Raw genomic sequence first — 25,956 nt, forward strand, 5'->3', positions numbered from 1 at the left:
CATTGATGATAAGAAAACAATGTATAAAATAAAAGAACGAACGAATCACTTACCACAAAGAAAAAACACCAGCGAATAAGTTAAAAAAAAAAAAATAGTAGAAATAGAATGGATTAAAATTAGCTGTAAGCCTATAAATAAACGGAAGATAAATTTGTATTTCTTCTGAACGTGTAATCATCCTAAAAGATGCTACCACAACTATGTGATCGGAGTTTGTCTGTTGGAACGATAAAGACCGCCTGATCATCCTAAGGATGATGGACGACACGCGCTGAGAGTCTGTTTATTGTGAAGCTGGTTTGTGTAGGCCAACCTCGCTCTTTTTGTTTCCACTAGTCTGATCCGGCGACATGGCAGGGTCAAGACACCTGAAGTTGAGGTAGGGATGGAGGAACTGCTGGAAATGTCAACGTCTTCCTATATAGAACGCTTGGTATTCTCAAATGGTTACCCATCTGGTACTGACCAGACTTAATGTTGCTTAACTTCAGTGATCTAACGAAACTAGTGTGCCAATGTGATTATGCCATGTATATATTTTTATAAAATTAAGAACAAATTCTGTATCACAAAAAGACAGGCAAAAATAAATTTACTGGCAAGGCTCAACATTGCTTAATGAGAATAGCTATGTCAGTGTGATTATGCTGCGCGTGTGTGTGTGTATTTCAGAATAAATTTACAATTTGGGTGTGAATTTTTATATCCTTTTCATTAACTTCCTTACTCTTTTAATTGTAATTTTCCATGTCTCACTGACTTTAGCAAATAAGGTGTAAGCCATTATAAATATTTGCTAATATTTTCTCCTCTGAAGAGATGGTTGACATCGAAATCCTATAGGATAAGGAGTTCTAATATTTCAAATGTATTCTTTGTCTTACATAGAATAATAAAAATCTTTTGATTTGAAATTTAAACATTTCACGTCATAAATTTTTAAATTGATTGAATGACTAAAATTTTATATATATATATATATATATATATATATATATATATGAGAGGATGTTGTAGTTTGCTTGAAGCATTGTGTATAGTGTGAAAGGCGTGATTCTCTTTGGTTTATCAAGACAGGACACCAACAACGAAACTGTGATATTTTAGTTTATGTAAATTTCTTATTTACTAGCCTGGGTGCTCGGATCTATCGAGGTGTGTGTAAGGAGGTTCGTTGAGCAATCAAAGGCCTAAAAAAAAAAATGAATTAAAACAACTGAAAATAGCAGCGAGTATCCGTGCGAGCGCAAAAAAAAAAAATTAGGACTAGTAGGCAGGGTTGGACCCATAGTGTGCAACAGGAAAAGCAGGAGGTGAAAAAAAAGCAAACGGTCTTATCGATGCACCCACCACGGTTGTGATGTCATAGGCGTTTAACATAACCTGTTTTATGCGACGTCACTTACACGAGGCTTGAATGACTTGCAAAAATGTTGACGAAAAAACTGACCCCCTCCTTGTAAAAAAAAAAACGACACAGTTGACGGTGAAAGAATTAATGTTTTTGGCCAAATTTTGGATATTATTTGGCCAAGAGACTGAGCTTCCAAACAATATCAATTTTGTCAGTGTTGGTCGCGTGTGTCAAAAGTTTTAGCGGCAAACCAGCTCCCTATAAAAAAAGGGGGAGTGTCCAAATGAATAGCAATTGTCTGATATGACAAGTTTTTCCCGCATTGATCAAAGCTCATTGCTTTCTGGACGTCCTTGGCAGGAAAGCCAAGGAACCAACTTTGTTTCAATTGAGTTTCATTTTATTTATACTAAAAAGCCAAAAAAACAACGTGACAGAACAGAGTAGGACAAATTTTATAAAAGTTGATCAAAATAAATCTAGAGCCGACATTCCTTCACAAATCGTAGATATTATGATCTAGGGGGTATATAAACAGTTCTAAGACATAGTATCTCCCAGAGAATCCCTGGCCCTGTCGGTGGGGCATTAGAATATGCTGACTGCCCCCCTCCAGAGGGTAAAAGTCCCTCAATGGAGGTCCTGGATATGACCTTAAACTATATCCAGTGGTGAGGCCCCAGCTTGTGGGCTTTGGGGAGTGTGGAGCCACCCTTTAATTACCATTGCTCCCAGGTCCACTCTGACCCGGAGTGGTAGTACCTGTTAGGGTCCCAACTATGGGTTAAATAGAAACCAACGTGAAAACAACAAATATATTCTATTAAAAAAATTTTTCTTCAAAATCTTTGAATTCGGCATTAAGTAACCCGAAAAGGGTTGATATGCCGTAAAACAAAACCAACCAACCCAGAGAATCCCGGCGAAAAAAGCCTTTGCTGGACATACAAAAATATGCGCACCGCTTTTGCCTTTTATATATATACTAGGGAGGGGTACCCGGCGTTGCCCGGGTGTTTGTAGGGGTGTGTGGTGTTAAATAAAAAAGAAACCGGGGGGGGGGGGGTAGGATCGAAGCCGAACCCCTGAGGCGAAGTTTGAAAATAAAATCGGCCAGCCAGAAGTGAAAGATGTTTGAAAGTCGTCGAGCGTTATGACGACGATGATGACGATGTAAGCATTGTTATAAGCGAAGTAAGAAAAAAAAAACGTTTTAATTAAGCGGGGAGGGGGGGGGTAAAACACAAATTAAAACAGAAAAACGAATGAACGTTACGTGAAAAATGGCTTAAATAATACAGGGTTCAATATTTAAATGTAAAAAATCGGGGGAAAAAAAAAAAGACATCTCACACCACGATTCGAACCCAAAACGTTTAGATAATTAACCAACCCTTAACTACTTACGCTAAAGCGGCGTATATAAAGTTTGTTCGGTTTATCAACTATTTAAAGTAAATCAAGTCACGACGTCATGACGTCATCTGACACATGCATTGTTGACCCTCCCCCCTGTCGAATCTGTCTAGACATCTCTCTCTCTCTCTCTCTCACTCTCTCTCTCACTTCGTCTGCCTTACTCTAAAGACTGGAAAATGGCGTCTGGCTGTTTTTATTTTTAAAAACTTCGTTCGTTAATATTTTTTGAAAGCATATTTTTTTTTTTTTTTACTTCACATGTTTGGCTTATTATTTTTCGTTTAACTATCAAGTCTAACTATTTTGAATGTGGTAATAACTTTGGTAACGTTGCCATAGCGTAGAAGTTCATAGTTTAGCTTTAATTAATTTTTTTTTACCGATAACATTTTTAAATTGTAAATTAAGACGGCCATTAAAGGTTGCTGACGTCAAGATCACGTGACATGACTCAGCGGGTTTTAAATACAAGTTGACCCAAAATAAACGGCCGCGTGTATACTTTATGTAGAAGAGTTGGCGGCCGTATTTTTTGGGGCAGTTATAAATCGATTTAAAAATATGTAATGTTTAACATTAAAATGTCACTTTTTTGGGCCCCTCTTCCCTGCAGAAAATCGATCAGTTGACGCACTTCTGATGGTCACTTTGGGCCAATTTTTCGATATTTGTCGTCCGGAACGTGGGGCTTTCATATGAGACCCAGTTTGTGAATTTTCGTTGTCTGTCGAAAGTTTTTAGCAGACACACAAACATACAAACATACATACATTTTCGCTTCTATATATATAGACTAGCGAGGGGTACCCGGCGATGCCCGGGTGTTTGGAGGTGTGTGTGGAAACTCCGGGGGTGGGGGCATTTAAAAAAAAAAGTAAGTATGAGGATCGAACCCGAACCATTGAGGCAAAGTTGTAAATTAAAATGTGAAAAAAAAAAGTGCGACGTTAACCATTGCCCAACCGCGACATATTAACGGAAACACGTTTGAATTTATTTAATTACTTGGATTTAGCAGGTGCCTGTTTTAATGAGTTAATGAGGTCAAGTTTGACTACGGGATAGTATTCATTTACTGCTGAACACTTTTTTCCCTCCCCCAAGATGTTATAGGAAAAAGACTAACCCACATGCGGCGAGCGACAAATGTTGAATATTTATCTTCCCGAAATCGAGCAAATTAAATAGACAGGCGAGCTTCGTTAACTGTGAGATATTATGATTTATATGTGATATAAAAAGTTTTAAAAAGTTGTGAAGCGAGCGACCGCTTCTCTGAAAAAAGCCTTTTGTTGACGCACAGAAAAAGCGAACACACATACATATATACATTTTCGCTTTTATATATATATAGATATAGATTAGTAGAGAACCAATTCTCTATCATTATATTGTACTCAATATATAATGATTTCAAAAGTTTTTTTAAATATGACTTTTGTTGCATCAGCTAGAATCAAACTAAGCATTTAGCTTTCCAGCAGTATTTTCTCTAGAAGTGTAAGCCATGTTTAGTTTCATAAAAGTTTCAGATGGTTCGTTGTTTTAAAGAAGTCTTGAGAGGTGACTGGTTTGCAGTAGACAGAACAGTTTCCGATGGTTCGTTGTTCTAAACAAGTTTTGAGAGGTGACTTGTTTGCAGTAGACAGTTCACGGAGCAAAATATTCTTACTGTGTCAAGACGGAAAAAAAAAACATGTGAAATTGCTACAGAAAAGGTTTAATATTTATGAAGCAATTCTGGTTTCTGATTGGTTGGTAGCAGAACGTGAATTAATTTGATTCGTCAGTTCCTAGCAGCATCGTTTATAAATAGAATCGTCCGACTGTGTGAGATCATACCCCATTAAAAGTCCAAAATATTGCAACATTTTCTACAATATGACCTAAGGAAAGATAGATTTCAAAACTTCAAAAAGTTAATGCAGTTTAACATAAAAATGTATATTTATACATGCATAGAGGAGCACTTTAGTTTGACTTATGCCTGCCAAGTTACAGTTTTTCAATTTTGTCACCCTAGCAGCAATTTTTATTCGCAAACACCTAAAACTAATTTGTTTTATACATTCAAATCCTTTACATATCAAGTTTTAAGTCTGGAGACCAGAAATTGAGAGAGTAGTTTGGCAGACACTCGTTCAGCACACATAAACAAGGTCACATCTATGTATAGATAGATATTAGTGTTTGTTTAGCTAAATTAAAAGAAACTCATAGCAAAATATCTCTACAATTATTTCAATATCAATTTGTTTTATAAATTCATTATAAATGAAAAATGAGTTTGATAATCACTTTTCATCTTCTGAAAATTTAAGATAAAAAAATAAAGATTAAAATGATATCTCTTTAGAAAAATAAATGCATGTGCATTCAAATTGCATCTGTTAGCAAATATGCAGTTTAATTGTGTCTGTAGACGAATGGGTAGTCGGATTGTGTCTAAAGATTTATGTGCAAATGAATAGCATCTCCAGCAAATGTGTAATGTAGTTGTATCTACGGGCACGCGTGCGATGTAATTTGTGTCTACGGGTATGCGTGCGATGTAATTTGTGTCTACGGGCACACGTGCGATGTAATGTGTGTCTACGGGCACGTGTGCAATGTAATTTGTGTCTACGGGCACGATGCGATGTAATTTGTATCTTCGGGCACGTGTGCAATGTAATTTGTGTCTACGGGCACAATGCGATGTAATTTGTATCTACGGGCACGTGTGCAATGTAATTTGTGTCTACGGGCACGCGTGCGATGTAATTTGTGTCTACGGGCACGCGTGCGATGTAATTTGTATCTACGGGTACGCGTGCGATGTAATTTGTGTCTACGGGCACGCGTGCGATGTAATTTGTGTCTATGGGCATGCGTGCGATGTAGTTTGTGTCTACGGGCACGCGTGCGATGTAATTTGTGTCTACGGGCACGATGCGATGTAATTTGTGTCTACGGGCACGCGTGCGATGTAATGTGTGTCTACGGGCACGCGTGCGGTGTAATGTGTGTCTACGGGCACGCGTGCGATGTAATTGTTTGTAGGATAGTGTCTGCAGACAAATTTAGTTAACAGATATAGAGATGAATGTTGTCTAATTACACAAACATGCACACACATTTTAAAAAAGCTAATTTCAGTTTTGAGAAATAATGGATATCCCTGTAAAAGTCTCTGTTCAGAAAATCTATCGCAAAGCAAAGATTACACAATATTTAGATGAAAATTAGAGGATATTTCATTCCTGTTGTTAAAATTTTTCCAGAAATTGGAGGTATCTGAATTTTAACAGTGTTTTCACCCTCTTATTACTCCCTTTGCATAAAACTAAATTGAACTACATTATCTTCCATTGTGCCTGTATTCCAAAATTCCTAATGATCAGTTAATTAGTTTAGGAATCAACACTTACATGCAAATATATGAGCATACCTTCCATTATAAATATACACCTACAGTGTCAGCTTGGTCTCTTATATTAAAAAGAAAATATACAATAAAATAACTGACAAATGTTTTATTAATAAAAGGTAAGAATAATAATACTAATACTAATAATAATACAAGCATTTTAATAAGGTATTTCTACAAAGGGCATTCTTCAAGATTTTTCTTTCTTCTGCCAATTTCTAACATTTCCCAGAAAATATTTGCTTGCACCTTAATACCATTTTCTTCTTTCTCTTCTCGCCTTATAGTTTTCTAAAAATATCAGGTTAGCTCTGCTAGAAGATTTCACCTGAAACCTGATTCCGTTGTATTCCACCTGTCTCTACTGCTGCTGCTTTTATGATCAGAACTGACATTACCATTCTCAAGAATATTTATCAGTACCATCATTAGGGCAACCTCCGTCAGCAACATCATCACTTTGACTCCTTTCCAGGTGTTCAAATATGAAACTTTCTTGCAAAATTTTATAGTAATACTAGCGGGACCTGTGGAAATTCCATAGTTGTATCCTTTATCTAGTGTATGTTGTTGCCATGCTTAAAAATATTTCTATTCTATGAACGTTCCACATAAACGTAGACCCTAAAATATTATACTACCTTTGTTAGTCCCCCAACGAAGGGTGGATTAGGATCTAGTAATTAGCTCCCCTTCTTCTGTGTGTTTATTCACACTTTTGTCAATAACCAAGCTTTGGATTATTTGGAAATTTTGCACAAACATTAGTCATGGTGAAAGTAAATTTTTGCCAGTAGGGATTTTCCGGGATAATTCTGGTTGCACCCCTAGGGGGTCATTATAGCGGTGAAATTGCCCACCAATCGTTCATCCGTTCATTTATTCATACTTTCTCCAAACCATTTTTTATTAAGTTTTACACAAACATTAGTCGTAGTGAAAAAAAATTTTTCACTCGTAGAGGAGGACTTTGCATGTTTAAACTGAAACAGCTAAGTATAATAGAGCCCCGGGGTACAGTTTTTTTTAGATTATGATGTGGAATACATTGGTTTTACGGTCCCTGGGTATAGTATTTGGCCCGCCTTATGGTGTTATTTATAATTTTTAATTTTATACATGTGTAATATATACTGTACTGTATTTTATTACTAATTTTTAATATGTACTGTATAAAATTTTGCTTTGGTCCTACCATATGGCGATTTCACTTTACGATCCCAACCCTGGAATGGATTAATGCCATATCCCAGGGTTTTACTGTAGTCTGACTATGTAGTTTATGAGAATCAATTGGGTTTCAAGGACTCTGAATCAATAAATGTTTCCCTACATTAAAAATTGACTTTCTGACAAAAAAAATAAACTACACTGGTTTATTGTTTGTTCGTTTGTTGGTTCCCTGACAAAGGAGGGATCGGGCCTAGAAATTCACTCCCATTCATCTGTTCACTTATTCGCGTTTTCTCAATAACCACGCCTTTGATATTTTAAAATTTTTGCACAAACATTAGTCATGGTGAAAGTAAATTTTTACCAGAACGGGTTTTCTGGGATAATTCTGGTTGCCCACCTAGGGACCGTTATAGGGGTAAAAGTGTCCCCAAATCGTTTGTCCGTTCATTTGTTTGCATTTTTCTCAATAACCACTCCTGAAATTTTTTGGAAATTTTACACAAACATTAATCAATAAATATAAAAGTGAAAATGTATGTATGTATGTATGCGTGTTCGCTTTTTCTGTGTGTCTACAAAAGGCTTCTTTCAGAGAAGCGGTCGGTCGGTTCATAACTTTTTAAAACTTTTTATATCACATAGAAATCGTAATATCTCACAGTTAACAACAAAGCTCGCCTGTCTATTTAATTTAGTCGATTTCGAGAAGATAAATATTCAACATTTGTCGCTCGCCGCATGTGGGTTAGTCTTTTTCCTATAACATCTTGGGAGTGGGAAAAAAAAGCATTCAGCAGTAAATGAATACTATCCCGCAGTCAAACTTGACCTCATTAACTCATTAAAACGGGCTCCTGCTAAATCCAAGTAATTAAATAAATTCAAACGTGTTTCCGTTAGCATGTCGCGGTGGGGCAATGGTTAACATCGCATGTTTTTTTTTTTGTTTTTTTTTCACACTTTAATTTATAACTTTTCCTCAAGGGTTTGGGTTCGATCTTCATACTTACTTTTTTTTTTTTTTTTTAACCCCCCCCCCCCCGCTCCCCCCAAACACCCGGGCAACGCTGGGTACCCCTCGCTAGTCATAATAAAAGTAAATTTTTTTTTTATTCACAATCTTCAAATGTAATTTTTCATATCAATCACAGATATAACTTTGGTCACTGCAGTCAGTATTTCTAACATCATCATGATATGCCCAATGTAAAAGCCATCATTTCCTTCAATGTAACCGCTAAGATACACCTGAAGAAGGCTGGAAGTTACATGAGCCAAAACATTGTAAAAATAGCACTAAAGATGAGAACAGTAGTCTGAATAATCCAAATAATACAAATTATCAATCCCCATCTCAAAAGATACACCTGGAGGAGGTCGGAAGTTACATTGGCTGAAATGTTGTGAATATAATGCTCAAGATGAGAACAGTAATCCAAAGAATAAAATTGCAAATTTTTAAAGATTACTAGACATGGTGGACTGTACAAGAGCATGTTATCCTCACAGATTAAAAAAAGGGTTCCATGCAAATTCTCGAGTTTGACAGAAAGATTCTTGAGTCTGACAAGATATAGATGAAGAAGGTTGGAGGTTAGATCTGCTGAAATCTTGTGTAAATAACCCTCAAAATGAATAATTCAAATAATTCAAACCAATTATTTAATCTACGAGACTAGTTTTTTTTTTTTACTATGGGGCATCTATAATATAAATCTCACCTGTCTGTTTAAATGTATATACGTTTGTATGTCTTCCTAAAACTTTCGACAGGGGTGAAGGATTTTCACTAGATCAGTATCACTTTGAAGCTCGACCCTTTGGACGATAAATATCGAAAAATTAGCTAAAAACATTAATTCTTTCACTTTTTGGACACTTTTCTACAATGTGGGGTCACTTTTATTGCAGATATTTTTGAAAGTCACCCCCTCTTTTCGATTGACTAACCTTAATTTAAACCTTCGTCACACCTGATTTGGCGATGGATACAACGGCAAAAACGTCACACATTTTTTTCAAATTCTTTTCCTCCTTCGTGATACGGGTTTGAGCTTGCCTGCGTACTACCACTTTTTTTTTTTTTGCTTCCAAACACCTGGGCAACGCCGGATACCCAGGCTAGTCACCTATCAAGGCCAAAAGACTAGTCGAGTATTATAAAAACGACCATGCTATAGTCAGTCTGGAATCGGCTGCATGGTAGCATATTCCACAGACGGCTAGTTCTAAGAAAGAAACTTTGCTAATATAATTTTCGTTTTGTTTTTGGCACAGATGGAGAGTAATAGAAATTGTTGACAGTTATTTTAGCTAAACAAGTGTTTGTTGCAAATGTTTTACAGGGGTGGGGGACCATAGGTGGGGACCATAGATAGGAACTCAGTCTAGCGCCTGTCATAAAAATAACGATAGAGCAGAGGTATAAGCAAAGAATACCAAAAAGTGAAAAAATGACTCTTACAGTATACAAACCCGTGTCTTAGAAGAAAGATCCGGGGGGGGGGGGGGGATTTGCCCGAGCATAAGTATATTTTAATTTGTCCAGAGTTCATATATATTATTATTATAGAATCATGATTTCAAAAGTCAAAACAAAAAAAAATGTATTTGGGTGCTATTAGCTAGAATCGAAACCAAAACTGTAGCATTCAAAGCTGGTGACGTTATCAATGTACCAACATGACGTGCATATGAACTGATTAAAAATTAAAAATAAACATAAAGGAATGTACAAAATTTATAACGATTTCTTTTCAATTTTGACCCATTTTTGACCCCTTAAAAACTATTTTAACCAGCTAAAGATCCATAAAAGATTGATCCCTAAAAAATCCAATCATTTGAGGCACCTAGCGTCGCTTTGTGACTTTTAGTTTCGGAGGAGATAGTTTGAAAATATGGAGGCACAGACATATAGCCTTTTATATATTAGATTTCGTATTATTGTTTGCTTACATATAACCCATCTAATTGTTTGTTTAGTAATATTATCGGCACAAACAATAGCATTAATAATAAAAAGATTAATACATAACGTACTGTCGAAAAATTAATTTCCAATATTAAAAAGGCTATATAAACATGGATAAAACGGTAATCTGGTGTAAGGGGCTGGTACAAAATTACATACAGTTCCTAATTTTAGGCAAATAGAAAGTGGACCTTAGGTTTACTTTTGGCAACCAGGTAACTCTCACTTCCCTTATTTTGTCCTGTAGTCCTCACATTCCATGAGTGATTTTTCTGACAAAGGGGGAAAAATTGCTGTTTTCTCTATCAGAATCTGTCCATCTAACACTTACTGATGGCAAGTTTTTGACTTTGGAGTAGTATTTTTATTTTAAACCCCTTACATCAAGTGGCTTTATGCCTTGTCTGGAGCAATTTCCACTAAAAATGTGTCAAAAGTTTTATTTATTTATTTTTTATTACATTTTCATCCCAAGCAAGGCACAGTGCCACTTTGTTGTATGGGGCTAATATCTGGGACATAAATTGCAAGTATACTATGTGGGGAGTTCAGCAGCAAGATGTCTGTTTATATTATACTTTTGCATAACAGTACATTCGGGGAAGCAGGAACCTGGAAGGGAATTCCAAAGTAGTAGAAGGCTTTCTGGCATCTGGGGTTCTCTACTGTGTAGGGGTGAGATTTTGCTGCTTGTCAGGTTTTAAAGAGTACTTAGCTGAAAATTATTTTTACTTAAAAATAGCTAGTTTTTGACCTTGATGTTTCTGACAAAGGAGAAAGAATTACTATTTTCTGGGTCAGAATACTTATCATTAACCAGTTTTTGACCTTCGGGAGAGGAAATGCTGTTTTCTGGGTTAAAATCTATCGAACACATCAACATTACTCGAATATACCTAGTGATAATAAACTTCGAAAGCATCTAAATATCCAAAGGCAATAAAAACTAGAAAGCAACTAAAACTTGAAGATCAATTTCGGGGGAGGGGGATGGAAGACCTCCCCCTCCCTGCCGCCTCATATAAAGCATTAAATCACCCAAACAAATCGATATGCTAGTTAAACAAACCAATCAACCTATCTGACAGATAATTAGATAGTTTTTGACCTTGAAGTAGGTTTTTTTTGTTTTTTTGTTTTTTTTTAGTAATTTACATTAAAAAAAACTAAAATTCAATCCTGGGTAATGTCGGGTCTTCCTGCTTGTCTATGTATGAACCATTAAATTTTTTTTGTGCAGAGATACTATGATCGTGTAAATAATTGTTGGCAAATTGTAGCTCATCTGACTTTTTGCCAACATTTTTCACTAAGTAGCAGGGTCTGGCATTTCTTAATCCTGAAAATCAGTTTGGCATACCAAATGCCAGCAGAGGATCTCAGGTGACATTTACACCTTTCCTCATTTTCTGTTTATACATGCATATATATATATATATATATATATATATATACTCTTTTCTTTCAAAAAATAAAAAAATACCTTTACCTCCAGACTGTGAAAGAAGGAAAGATAAAACCTCAGGGGAGAGGGAGGAGGAGGAGGAGAGCTTCTGTTTTGTAATAGAAATACTGAAGATAGCTTGAAGAAGATTCACGTTCGTAAAAATGTCTCCTGAGAAGATCTCCTTTCAACTGACATTCATCAAAGAAGAGTATTGTAGAATATGTTTGTAAGAGGAGTGCAGTAAATTCATGGAAATGAATTGAGAGATCAGTTGATATTATCTTATCTGCTCAGTGTTATTATTGGATGTGTCTATGTATCTTTATGAGAGACTCTGTCTGTAAGTCATTCTGTTAACTTTTTTTTTTTTTTGCTTAACTTATAAACTACTAGCCTAGGTGGTCGGCGTTGCTCGGGTGTGTTGAGGTGTGTGTAAGGGGGTTGAGCAACCAAAGCCCTAAAAAAAAAAATCAATTAAAACAACTCAAAATAGTAGCGAGCACCAAAAAAAAAAAAAATTAGGAGATTAAGCAGGCTTGAACCCGTAATACACAAGAGGAAAAGGAAATTAAAAAAAAAAAGCAGTCTTATCGATGCGCCCACCACAGTTGTGACATCACATGCGCTAAAATAATCTGTTTTATGTGACGTTGTTCATGCAAGGCTTGAATGACTTGCAAAAATGTTGATGGAAAAACTTACCCCTCCTTGTAAAAAAACGGCGCAGTCGACAGTGAAAAAATGAATGTTTTTGGCCAATTTTTGGATATTAATCGGTCAAGAGACTGAACCTTCAAATGATATCAATTTTGTCAGAGTTGGTTGCATGTGTCGAAAGTTTTAGTGAGACATACATACATACACATAAACAGATGTTTTAAATTTATACAGGGTGTCCCAAAAGAAGCTGACGGATTGTAAATTTGATTAACTTTCTCAATATTTAAGTCATGCTTACCAATTTTCATATGTAGGTAGATGAGCCTCTCCGTGATATTTTGAGATATAGTAAGATTTCATAGTCTACTTATTCTAATTTACACAACTTAATTTAGGGTATGTTTTTCACAAGGTCTAATTTTAGTTATGAAAAATGGTGTTACTGAAATGTCCACCATTTTCATTTTCACACTCTTGTGCTCTCTGCAGGGCATTGTCCAGCACATCACATAATATTTCAGGGCTTATGACCCTAATTTTCTCCTCTATATTGTTTTTAAGGGCTGGTTTTATTGCATTGGGAGTAAAGGAATTTCTTGTGTTGAAGTTTCGTCGAAATTCTCTTTGAGTTTCTGATATTAACTCATTCAACCGAAAACACGACTCTATGATAAATATTTGTTCCTTGGTAGTGTAACAACTCATGATGACCTTGGAAAGGTGACTCTAGATGATCTGGAAATTTTTTTTTTTTTTTTTTTTTTTACCATCAGCTTCTTTTGGGACACCCTATATAATAGACTAGCAGTGGTACCTAGCGTTGCCCAAGTGTAGTGAGTGTGGAGGGGGGGGGACGATAATAAAATGATAAAGAATGAGCTAAAGGAAATAACCCTGTTTAAATGTTAAAACTTTTTTAAAAATCAGAAAAACAGAAACAAAGAAGTAGCGAACGAAAAAAAATGGCATAAATAACTCTGTTAAAACTTAAATACAATTGGAAAAACAAAAAAATCAGCAAACGTGATGGAAAAATAAAAAAAGGGAAAATAAAGAATAAACGAATGAAAAATAGTATAAATAACTCTGTTTAAATATTAAAACTTTAAAAATAAAAAAATAAAAATTTCTGATATGCCGGCGCTAACATGCAACTTTAAGACAATGACGCTGTGACTATAACCACTATTCTACAATCACTAAAGCAAAGCAACATAGTTTGTTTTTGTTTTTTTTCTATTTAAACTAATTCAAGAAAGAACATTTTTCGTGCATGCATGTTTAACTAAACGATTTTTTGCTACTCACCCTCATTGCGAACCTTTATTTCTAAAGGAAATAATTGACCATTTTTTCTAATTTTCACATATTATTTGACCAAGACATTACCCTTTCAGACGGTTTCAGTTTCGACCCGGTCTGATGCTGCTGAGAAAGTGTTAAAATTATTGACCATTAGTCGTATTGATGGTGAAATAAGCGGTACCGTTTCCAGATCTATAAAATAACTTAACAATAAACTAGCAATTATTTAAAAAAAAAAAATTTTATTTTAAATTAGCAATTAGTGAATTGGAAATTTCTGACAAGTAAAACTTGAAAAATCCCTACTTGTTAAAATTACTCTTGCTCTAAATGATTTTATCCAAAGATGCAAGGGTAAACACCACTTTATCGGAGTAAAACACACTTGGAGCTATAGTCTGGTTTTATTATCAGAATAATTATTAATGGGATACATATTTTATTTAAGTATCCAAGAACACAATTCACGAATTGTAATTTTGGTTCTGGAGCCATAAATAACCCCAGCAGATTATGGATGGATGGCAGACGTAGGTTAAACCCATGTGTATAAAATCAGCTTCAAGATTAAAAATATACTTTAAAATCTTAATTTGTTGAATAAGCTAGCTTAGCCTTTTCCGTATCTGTTTAATTAATTAATAAATCATAGACGCATTTTAGGGTTTACCAAACTAGAAACATCAAACGACCCTGGTTGTCTCCCTTTAACTGTTATAAGTACCTACGGCATTCTTGGTTTCCCATAATTTCAACTAATTTTTAAAAATTAATAATGATAATAGATGAGAATGAAAGAGAATAATGGAATAAAAAATAGAATGGGATCCCTAACCCTAACCTTGAATGAGGATTAAATGAGTATAAGGTAATGTTTGTGCTTTATTTCACTATTTAATAAAATATAAACCTAAACTGGTCTTAAATCTAAGAAATAAGATAGCCGATATTTTTGTAAACAAAGAAGCAAGCGTAGGTCGAATACAAAACTAACATAATCGTAACAATTTAGCTTAGTTGATTTGCCCATATTATAAATATAAAAATCAAATTATAAACAAATTTTTTTCAAAAATAAATTTTGTGAAATAAAGAAATATAGAAATCTAATTTAAGAAATCAACGAATAGTATTATTAAAAGATATTAAATGGCTACAGGTGTTTTGTGGTAACTTATGACGGGTTTTAAAATGGTGATACGAAAATTAGGAGATATGTACTAAATTTAAATAAGCTCCTGACAAAGATGTATCCGGGATAAATGTTTTCGCATGCTTTATTTCCTTTAAGGGAAATGTCTTTACATAATCTTCTATTGTTAAAGTGTTTTTTATTCAATAAGTTTGAAGAAAGGCTGTATATGTGAAAATTTTTGAACGCCATGTTTGAATTTGTCCAATTAGTCTTGAAACAATTGTAACTAACAATGAAATAAACTTTTTGTTGCTATCAATTCTTTTTTTGAAGTCTTCGTTTTGTTAATACAGTATATTAATGCTCAATTATGAAATATGATAATTTTGTAGCTTACAATTTAAGTCATCTCTATTTGGCTTAAAATTCATTGGTATACGAAAATTTACTGAATTATACAAACTCAGTAAAATTCGGTATATTACAAACAAGTCTATATATATATATGCCACTAGAACAAACGGTACCAATTCAGCAGAACTGTATATAGAGATTGTTCAACCCTTGCTTCACAATTAAACAGGGGTATCTATTATCTCTCAAGAATGAATGCAAATCATAGACTGCGAACTCTGAAATGTCCAAAGACAACACATGATGACGGAAGACAGTTTGGGGAAAACTCAATACAACTTGGTACAACATAGAATTAAATAAAGCATTTGGAGGTGAAGAGAGCAGAGCAGAAAAGGATGTGAACCCGACTCTGTGAAAGCTGAAACCAGATGAAGAGGAGGAGAACACTATGCGTCTACCTGGCTGAAAACCAGCTCAAATATTTCTTACACCTTTTTTTGTTTGAGTCCAGACATGTACAAACCCCACTGCACGCTAGCATATATTTTTCTCCTGCCAAGATAACATCTGGAAAACGATGAGTGTTTATATCCATACTGATCAACTCGGCTGATTTCCTTCCTGCAGCTTATGCCTGTGTTTGGCCCCGCTCAATAGGTTCCCATTCAAAACAGGAACTCTGTGTCAAATTTATTTATATAGAACATTTCTGATGCCGACCAGCCTCTCACACTCACTGCTCTCTTTGCAGTAAACACATTCATGTTATCTTTTTATTACAAAGATTGTTTTTACTTTTCTTTTTTTTTTTTTTTGATTATGAATATATATTTTATACCACATTGCCTGACGGTGTCTATTAGAATATTCTATTAATCTATTTTTTTTTTCTTTCACCACTTATCAAGGCCCAGAGGCCACTCGAGGATAGGAATTAAAAAGTGTACATTAGTCAATGGGGCAATATCGTAGTAAGCGTTAGTAGTGGAAATTTGGTAAATTGGATTACTTAAAGAGAACGGCTCATCAAGAACTTGTTTATGTTTGACTTGAAGACAACCACGTTGTAGTCAGCTGGAAAGCAGGAAGACGGAAGGGTGTTCCACAGGTGTGCAGTTCTAAGAAAGAAGCTTTGTTCATGGAATCTACGTTTAGGTTTAGGCACAGATAAAGAGTGGAGGAAATTATTGATAGTGTTTTCAGCTAGACAAGTGTTTCTCATGAATGTTTGGCGAGGGGGACCATAGATTGAAGCTCAGACGAGCACCTGCCATGACAGGTTCGCAACGTTTCTTCTGTGAGAAAGCGGTTGCAGAGAAGAGAAAAGAGCATTCCCTGCTAGGATACGAAGTCTATTTTGAACTCTGTCAAGGCAGGAAAAGGTCTTCCTAGAAGCTCCTGCCCAGATGTTGTACAGGATAGAATGACAAAATTTTGCCATGGAAAAGACATGATTCCATTTCCGTTTGATGAAAACCAGTTTTCTTTTTTTGTTGCAGACCATCTACTAGTTGGCCAGTTGTGTACAAATCCCAAGAGCAATAGGAGTTTCCAGCAACAGTGATGATCTTTGGCGTAGTTTCAAGTGAGAGCCACATCATGCCGCCTCACATCTTCCAAGTTAGCTTGAAAGTCAACACCAAAGTGTATCCGGATGTGCTGGTGATCCCCTGGTGCAATCAGCTGGCCGCTGACAGACCCTGGGCATAGCAGCAGGACTTGGCGTCGGCCCTCAAATTGAAAGAGACCCAGGCTTGACTTCAAAAGAAGTGCTACGACTTTGTACTCATCTCTCACTGTCCGCCTCCTCCCCCGACTTGAACCTGCTGAACTACTTTGTTTGGTCGTATGTCAAGAACATCACCAACATGACTTCCCACAACACCGAAGCCAGCTCCCACTGGTACTTGTGGAAAAGGTATGCTCCCACTTCCAGACCCATATCGAGGCGGTGATTGAGGCTGAAGGCAACTACATAGAATAGATGTTAGCTCTATTACATAATCAAGTTACTGAATTGATTTTTTTTTCAATAAAAATTAAAAAATAAAGCTGTAGTGTTGTTTTCTTTAGGACAACACTTTTATCGTTCCACCCTATGTATTTTTTTTTTTTTTTTTTTTTTAGTAAAATGTGTCCTTTTTTTATTAAGATCGCATAGTTTCTTTTGTTTTTTGTTGTTTGTTTTTTGTTTTGTTTTACTAACCAGTCACCACTTATCAAAGCCCCAAAACCACTTGATAATAAGGGTTAATGTGTATATGGTGGTCACCAGGACTACAACATAGTAATAATTAATGATGGAAATAGCGTAAAAATGGATTATTTAGGGTTATGGCTGAGCAAGAACTTGTGTACATTTGACTTGAAGAGTACAATATTGTAGTCAGCTGGAAAGCAGGCCAGCAGAACAGTTCCACAGGCAGATAGTTCTAGGAAAGAATCTTTGCTTATGGAATTTGCATTTAGATTTAGGCACAGTTAGAGAGTGTGGGGGAAATAGTTGATAGTTGTTGTAACTAGACGAGTGGTTTTTTTTTTTTTTTTTTTTTTTTTTTTTGTGTGTCAAAGTTTGGCAAGGGGGGACCATAAATTGAAGTTCAGTAGTTGCCATGGAAATAACGATAGAGCAGAGACATGCTCGCACCTCCTCGTCTGTGATCAAATTCACATACACAGGGTGTCCATAAAGTCAGTGTGCAATTTTAAAATGAATTGTCCCAGAATCAAATCCTTTTTACATGTTATTTCTATTGCAATCACAAATAAAATTATAAATATTTTAAGGCGCACACGGACTTTATGGACACCCTGTATATTTAACTGAAACTATATATGAAACTGATCACCTGCTCCCGGGTCTTATAGCAGTTTTAAGGACATGTAACCAAATATTGTATTTTGACTATTTCTGTACTTTCTTGGAAATGAATTTTATATATATTTGTAGGTTTTTAATAGTTTTCTTTTTTGTTTTCTTCTGAAAAAATACATTAATTACACTTGTGTTTTTCTGAGAGACCCATATTATGAATGAATAATTTCTACATCTCCCGTGTTTCATCAGAATTATTGCTTAGTTTATTTTTATCATGTCAATCACAGTGTAGTATCTGTTCTGATGCTACACCTTACCTTTTCTGTCCTCGGTCAGTGGAGGCAAACCCTTTATGACTGAGGAAATTTTTTATTTTTGTTCCTATTGAGAATGCCTCTTTTTGGGGAGCTGGATTTTCCCCACATTAAAAACCGACCTCGTGTCTAACTCTGCCCTCGTGGGGAGGCAAGTAAATAGGAACAGAAGGTCATATATTTTTAATAATTATTAAAAATTTATTTCTTTTACCTCACCTCAAACAAGGCGCGTTGCCATTGTGAATTAAAGGTCTTACCTGCAGGGCATTCGAAGTGGTGAGTTGTGCGGCATTATGTTTGTTCACATTACATTTAAACTTCTGCACGTTGATATACTCAGGGAGGGAATTCTAAAGATTAGCAATTATTAAAGTAGAAAGCCTTTCAAATTTCAGTGCTTATTTTGATTTGCACTTATTTAGGAAAGCAAAAATAAAGAAAAAAACCTTTATGATGTACTTACTTGTCACGGCATGCAAACATTATATTCCAAAAATCACAAAAAAATTGATCAAGTAATTTTTTTTTTTTCTTTTAAGAAAATCAAATTTTACAATTTTTAGCGACTTAAAAAGTTTTCATTATTTTGAATACAAACAAAATCTCTGTATATTCATTTGAACGTTCTTTTCTTTCAGAGTTCCTTTTCGAGGCCCTTTGCACCAGAAATGTTCCTAAAATCAGGTACGTCTTTCTCTTTTATGTTTCTGAATAAAATGAGGATAATTTGTATCATTTGAACTACTGTTCTCATCTTGAGTGTTGTTTTTTGGTCAATATAACCGCTGACCTTCTTCAGGTGTATTTTGGCAAACTCAGGAATATTTCTCAATTTTTTGGACAGAGCTATTTATTTAATCCATGAGGGTAGTATGTTCTCGTTCTATCAGCCATGACAGGTAGAAGTATTTCACTATTGTATTGTTAGTAACGCCTTGCGTTGAGGATTAAACCTTTTGACCGGCAAAAAAAGTATATAAAAAGTAGGACTGAATTTTATGTAGCACTTTATTTGTTACACCATGGGTTCTTGTAGACAATTCTCATATGAATTTTGGGAGCCTTAAACCTATTCTTACTTTTAGATGTATCATCTTATTTATTTATATATATATATAATATATATATATATATATGATATATATATATATATGATATATATATAGAGATATATAATCTTATGAGTCAGCAGAAATGATTAAAAAATTGACATAATAATTATATGAATGGTGCTGTCAAAAATTGAACATTTTAACATGCTGAAAGAAACAAATGGTAAGATGGACACCATCTTGGAATTTGGAAAATGGACATTTTGTCATTTATTTGTATACTAGCCTGGGTGCCCGACGTTGCGCCCGAGTGTTTGGAGGTGTGTGTTGAGCAAAAAAAAAAAAGTGGTAGTAAGTAGGCAGGCTTGAACACGTACTGCGAAGGAGGAAAAGAATGTGAAAAAAAAACAAGACATGATGCATCCATCGCCAAACCGGGAGTAGCGAAGATTTAAATTAAGGCTAGTCAATGAAAAAGAGGGGATGACTTTCGAAAATATAGACGAAAAAAGCGGCCCCTCTTTGTAGAAAATTGCCCAGGTGAGGGTGAAGGAATTAATGTTTTTAGCCAATTTTTCAATATTTGTCATCTGAAGAGTTGAACTTCAATACGATACTAATCTCGTGAAAATCCGTTGCCTGTGTCAAAAGCTTTAGGAAGACATACAAACATACATGCATACATACATACATACATTTAAACAGACAGGTGAGATTTATATTATAGATGCTCTGTAGTTACATTGAGCTTCATTAATTAAAGGATTGGTATAAATAAAGTGTTAAACATAATTGAATAAGCATATTTTCCCATAAACATATATATATATATATATATATATATATATATATATATATATATATTAGTCCATATGCTACACTTCAAAAAAGGCCAAGTACAATTTTTGAAGGCCAACTGCTACAAAAAGGCCAATCGTGCAACCCTGAACAAGAATATGAATGACTTCCCTTTGATGTAGCCTCATTTTCAAATATAATATACTAGCGGGAGTACCCAGCATTGTCCGGGTGTAGTTTTATGGTAAGGATATTGGTCAACGGAGTCCTAAAATATGTTTCCAAACCCCCTAAAAGAAATGAAATTAACAGCGAATACCTGTGCGAATGCAAAAAAAAAAAAACATGTAGTAGGCAGACAGACAGGCTTGAACCTGTAACGCTAAGAGGAAAAGGAAGTGAAAAAAAAGCTAACAGTTTAGTCGCCGCACCCACTGCGACATATGACGTCACCACCATTCAAATTAAACTTAGTCATTACAAGGCATATAATGACTTTCCAAAAATGTTGACGAAAAAACTGACCCCTACTTGTAAAAAATGGCCCAGTTGACTGTCATAGAATTAATGCTTTTGGCCAATTTCTGGATATTTGTCATCAGAGAGACTGACCTTTCAAATGAAACCATTTTTGTCAGTGTTAGTCACATGTGTCAAAAGTTTTAGTGAAACATACAAACATACACACTAACAGACATTTGAGATTTGTATTATAGATGATTGTTGCAAATCGCCTTCAAATACATGCACATATTACAAAATGTATTGTTCTACATTTCACTCCAGAGAACCTACTGTTTCTTTTATAAAATTATTTTATATAAACTTCTTTCCGGTTAACAAGAAAAAAACATTAAGAAATTTACATGCGGGGGTTTGAACCTACAGAACATTTCATGCAAAAAAATAGATTATTTAAATTTCCAAGTCTTATAAAAGTCTTTGCAGTTAATGAAAAAAAAAAATTAAGAAATTTATGTGCGGAGTTTGAACCTACAGACCACGTCATGACAAAAAAAAAAAACAAAAAAAAAACGCTATCAACTTATCTACGGTAGAATGTTCATGGCCCGTTGTGCGACGACATGGAAAAAATGGCTTCAGCGATGATAGATAAATTAAAATAACAATTATCGATTGTCAGTAATTATCATGGGTATTCTGAGACAAAACTTAACTAAGATCACTCTCAGTCTTATACACTAAAGTTCTGTAAATTTTAAAGAAAATCTGTTCAGCCATTTCAGAGTCTATAAAGAATGCACACACGCAAAGTTGCATTTTTATAATTGTAGAGATTAGTCATTTTATTTTTGTTGAACAACCTCCATTACTCAGAAAAATTTGCTGTTGCTGCTGATGATGATGAAGAATTTAAATTGAAAATGCAGACTTTCGAAATAAAATTTTCATTCCAAAATAATTCAACAACAACAAAAAAAAAGAAATTAGAAATAAAAAGAATTGTTAAAACGTAATAAATGGAAGAATAGCGGTGGGGTTGGGGTGGGGGCTGAGATGTACCATTTGATTATTTTTTTTTTAACAACTCATCAACATTATTCAAAGATATAGTTTAATGATTGGTTGAGCTGGATCATATGCTTTGTTTAAAACATTTGATGATGATGATGAGTGGCATCTCTCCTAATGATGAACTTGTAAGAGAAATATTATGCAATAAATCGGTTTCTTAATTTTTGTCAGGCAGACTCGAATCCGTCAGGCGAAAGACGGAAAAGGTTTAAAAAAAGAAAAAAAAAAGTAAATAAATAAACATCTTAGCTGACGTCTCCGTCGTGCGAATGGAAGTCCTGAGCGTTGAAATTAAGCATAGTCAATCCAACCTGGACGATGACTTTGCCAAAATGTCGACGCAAAAACTACCCCTCCTTATAGAAAACTTCCCAGTTGAGGGTGAAATAATAAATCTTTTTGGTCAATTTTTCGATATTTGTCGTCTGAGATGTCAGGCTTCAAAATGATACCGATTTTGTCAGGATCCGTCGCATCTGTCAAAAGTTTTTGGCAGACATATAAACATATATACATACATACATCCACACAAACCGACGATTGAGATTTATCATATATTACATAAAGAAGTGGAGATAGCATACTATTATAGAGATAACTAGCATTTCAGCACGGCGTTGCCTGGGTGTTTGGAGGTGTGTGTTGAGCAACAAAAAAAAAAAAAAGTGGTAGTAGGGAAGCAGACTCGAACCCGTACCGCGAAGAAGGAAAAGAACGGGAAAAAACCTGACGTCTTTGCTGTTAGGACTATTGCCAAACCGAAAGTGATGTAGGTTTAAATTAAGGCTAGACAATCGAAAAGAGGTGATGACTTTCGAAAATATCAGTGAAAAAAGTGACCCCTCCCTGTTGAAAAATGTCCAGTTGAGGGTGAAGAAATTAATGTTTTTAGCCAATTTTTCGGTATTTGTCGTCTGAAGGGTCGAGCTTCAAAACGATACTGATCTTGTGAAAATCTGTCGCCTCTGTCGAAAGTTTTAGGCAGACATGCAAACATACATACATTTATATATTAGTAACTCAAATTTTCGACCCAAACTGATTAAAGAGCTTGCTCTATCTCTGAATACTTTTTATGTAAAATTTCAAATGTTTAGACCAGAAATTGTCTGAGTGATTTGGTAGACCGCAGAGGTCAAATTTTTGTCAACTTTGACCCCTAATATGACCCCTTAACATTTATTGTTTTAGTCTCAAATCAAGTTATTAAGTTCGATCCATGTCCAAAGAACCTATATTTAAAATTTCAAGTGTTTAGACCCAAAATTGTCGGAGGAGGTGGGTAGATTTCGCAACGGTCAAATCGTTGCACTTTGACCCCTTAGCAGCCAAATTTCTGGCCGAAAACCGATTACAAAGATTTTCCCAAATCTCAGTACCCTGTATATCAAATTGCAAGTCTGTAGACTGGAAATTGACAGTTATTGCGTAGAGAAATGTATACAGACAGACACACAGACACGTTCACTTTTATAGATATATAAATTGCACCATTGAAAATTTTATTTTCAAATCAATGAAGTTTTCAATTTCTCAATGTTGTTTCATGCTCATTGCTTCATATTTCTTTGCAGACTCATATTTCGTTCCATATCATTGCTCTCTGAAGCAGAACAGTTCTTCACGCATTTCCATTCTGTCTATGGTAAGTCTTCATATCCTCTTCCTTAAGAGTACAAGTCCAAAGAACCATACATCATAACACTCCTAACAAATGTATATAGTTTTCTTTTTACATTGTGAGAGGCATGAACTATAAGACATGAGTGGATAATTACATTATGGATATTTATACATTAGTCCTCACGCGAAAGAGCAGGACACAAAATGTTTTAAATAATAATAATAATAATAATAGAATAACAATAACAAAGACAATAGTCCTTGGCCTTCAGGTCAAGATCAAAGTGTAGTATCTGTTCTTCAGATGCTGCACTTCAATTTCTTGTTCTGTCAGTGGAGGAGAAATCCTTCACGACTGCGACAATTTTTTTTTTTTTTGTTCCTTTTCTCCACATTAAAAAACGACCCTGGGGTCTAGCTCTTTCCCGTGGGGAGACATTGTAAATAGGAACAATAACAAAGACTTTCGCTGGTGAGGACTACTATTGACCGTAACCAGTTATACAGTCTTTTTGAAATTTTCATCTCTATTTTTCTTGTTATGTACTGAATATTTGTTAATGAAACCTACATGAAATATGTTCCTTATTAAATTTTAAAGATTTTCTATTCTGAAAGAAGTTTAAAAAAGTTTAATCTAAAAAAGTTATTTTAAAGTTTTTGTTAAAAAAAATTTAGATTTTCTCATTATTCAGACCTGTATTACAAAGAGGGGGTTGCAAAAAATGAGTTGTGGTGTGAGGAGAAATACAAACTGAAATAGAGAGAAGGAGAGTTTTAAATATATAATCTTAAAAAGATAAGATACAAGTTAGAAAAGCATTTCATCCAAGGCATGAAAATTGTTAAACAAAATGTTTTTACTATAGGCTTTAAAAATAAAGGTACAAGATTCAATTTGAAATTTATTTATCTTCAATTATATAATGTCCATTTTGTTGCAATTTAAAAACATTATCTTTCATCTAGCAATCAATGATATAGATATAAAATTTTCAATGATTTTTTTTTTAAAGTGCAACAGAATGTTACATTACATAAAATAAATCCAAGGTAATTTTTTGATTCAATTTAAATTAAATTTATATACCTTACTTTGTAAAATTTATAAAAGTGTACTTTGAAGATAAATAAATTTCAAATTGAATCTTGTACCTTTATTTTTAAATACATTTTGTTTAACAATTTTCATGCCTTGGATGAAATGCTTTTCTAACTTGTATAAATATGATTTTGTTATGTTTCCTCCTATGAAAACTTGATTGATAATTTCATACCCTTTCTATTTGTATAAAGCTCTAGGTTATTACACCTATTGAGCTTATCATAAATGCAATACTCAGAGCGCAGCAACTTTAAATATATTTTACTGAGACTTTGCTCATTTTGACCATGTTTATTACACCCTATGATATATATATACTAGCCTGGGTGCTCAGCATTGCCCGGGTGTTTTGAGGTGTGTGTTGAGCATGAAAAGAAGTAGTAGTATGCACGCAGGCTCGAATCCGTACCATGAAGGAGGAAAAGAAAGTGAAAAAAAAAAAAAAAAAATGTGACGCGTTTGCTGTTGTACTCATTGCTAAACCAGAAGTGAAGGCTAGACAAACAAAAAGAGGTGATGCCTTTTGAAAATATCGGTGAAAAAAAATGCCGAGTTGAGGGTGAAGGAATTAATGTTTTGGGCCAATTTTTTAATATTTGTCATTCGAAGGATCAAACTTCAAAACGGTATTGATCTCATGAAAATCCATCCCCTCTGTAGAAAGCTTTAGACAGACATACATACATTTAAACAGACAGGTGATATATATATATATATAATTGGTGGACAAATGTTTGTTTAAATAGACATTTGGCGAGATAATTTACGGGTGTCGCTCCTGTGGGTCGATCGGTAGAACTGCTGACTGTCAACGCGATGGTTCTAGGTTCAGTCCTCGGCTTGGGAGAGGTTCTAGTCTAGCAGCACTGATGAGTTGTGATACAACGAAATAGGACTGTATGCGGATTCCATGAACAAAGTTTCTTTCTTAGAACTGCACGCCTGTGGAACTCTGTTCCGTCTGCCTGCTTCCCACCGGACTACAACTTGGATGTCTTCAAGTCCAATGTTAACAAATTCCTAATGAACCGCCCCCTTAAGTAAACACTTCATCAAATCTCCACACTAACGTACTGTACTTGCAATAACCCTTATCCCTGAGTGGCTTCTGGGCCTTGATAAGTGGTGATCACTGTGTAAAAAAAAAAAAAAAAAAAAAAATGTCGATGACTACAAATATATATATATATATATATATATATATATATATATATATATAATCACTTGTTTTTGTCTTCCCTTCTCAATACCAACAACTTTCCATTTCTGTTATGCAAATACATATCTCACAATGTTTCAAGCAAACTAATATACAGAGTAAATTAAAACAAGTTTATTGTAGAAAGGTACAATGTAACAAATAAAAGATTAACACTCGAACATATCTTGAATGCGGGAGTATCAAGATTAGCTTACTCTCTCCCATTACTAGCGTCTTTTATAGCCTGAGTAATCCATTCTCAGGGGA

At 34.7% G+C, this 25,956-nt stretch overlaps 1 protein-coding gene across 2 annotated transcripts in view; it reads left to right on the top strand.

The window, feature by feature from the left end:
• The window catches only part of LOC145265583 (meiosis inhibitor protein 1-like), a 768,286-nt gene that overhangs the window by 195,883 nt on the left and 546,447 nt on the right, over window positions 1–25,956 (top strand). For both annotated transcript variants that reach the window (XM_080121585.1, XM_080121586.1), the window contains exons 8-9: window positions 19,013–19,058; window positions 23,335–23,405. In XM_080121585.1, coding sequence (XP_079977711.1) covers window positions 19,013–19,058; window positions 23,335–23,405 — 117 coding nt within the window. The remainder of the gene's footprint in view (window positions 1–19,012; window positions 19,059–23,334; window positions 23,406–25,956) is intronic.

Source organism: Euprymna scolopes, chromosome 40, assembly GCF_053919585.1.
Source record: "Euprymna scolopes isolate OS-2025 chromosome 40, ASM5391958v1, whole genome shotgun sequence".
NCBI lineage: Eukaryota > Metazoa > Mollusca > Cephalopoda > Sepiida > Sepiolidae > Euprymna > Euprymna scolopes.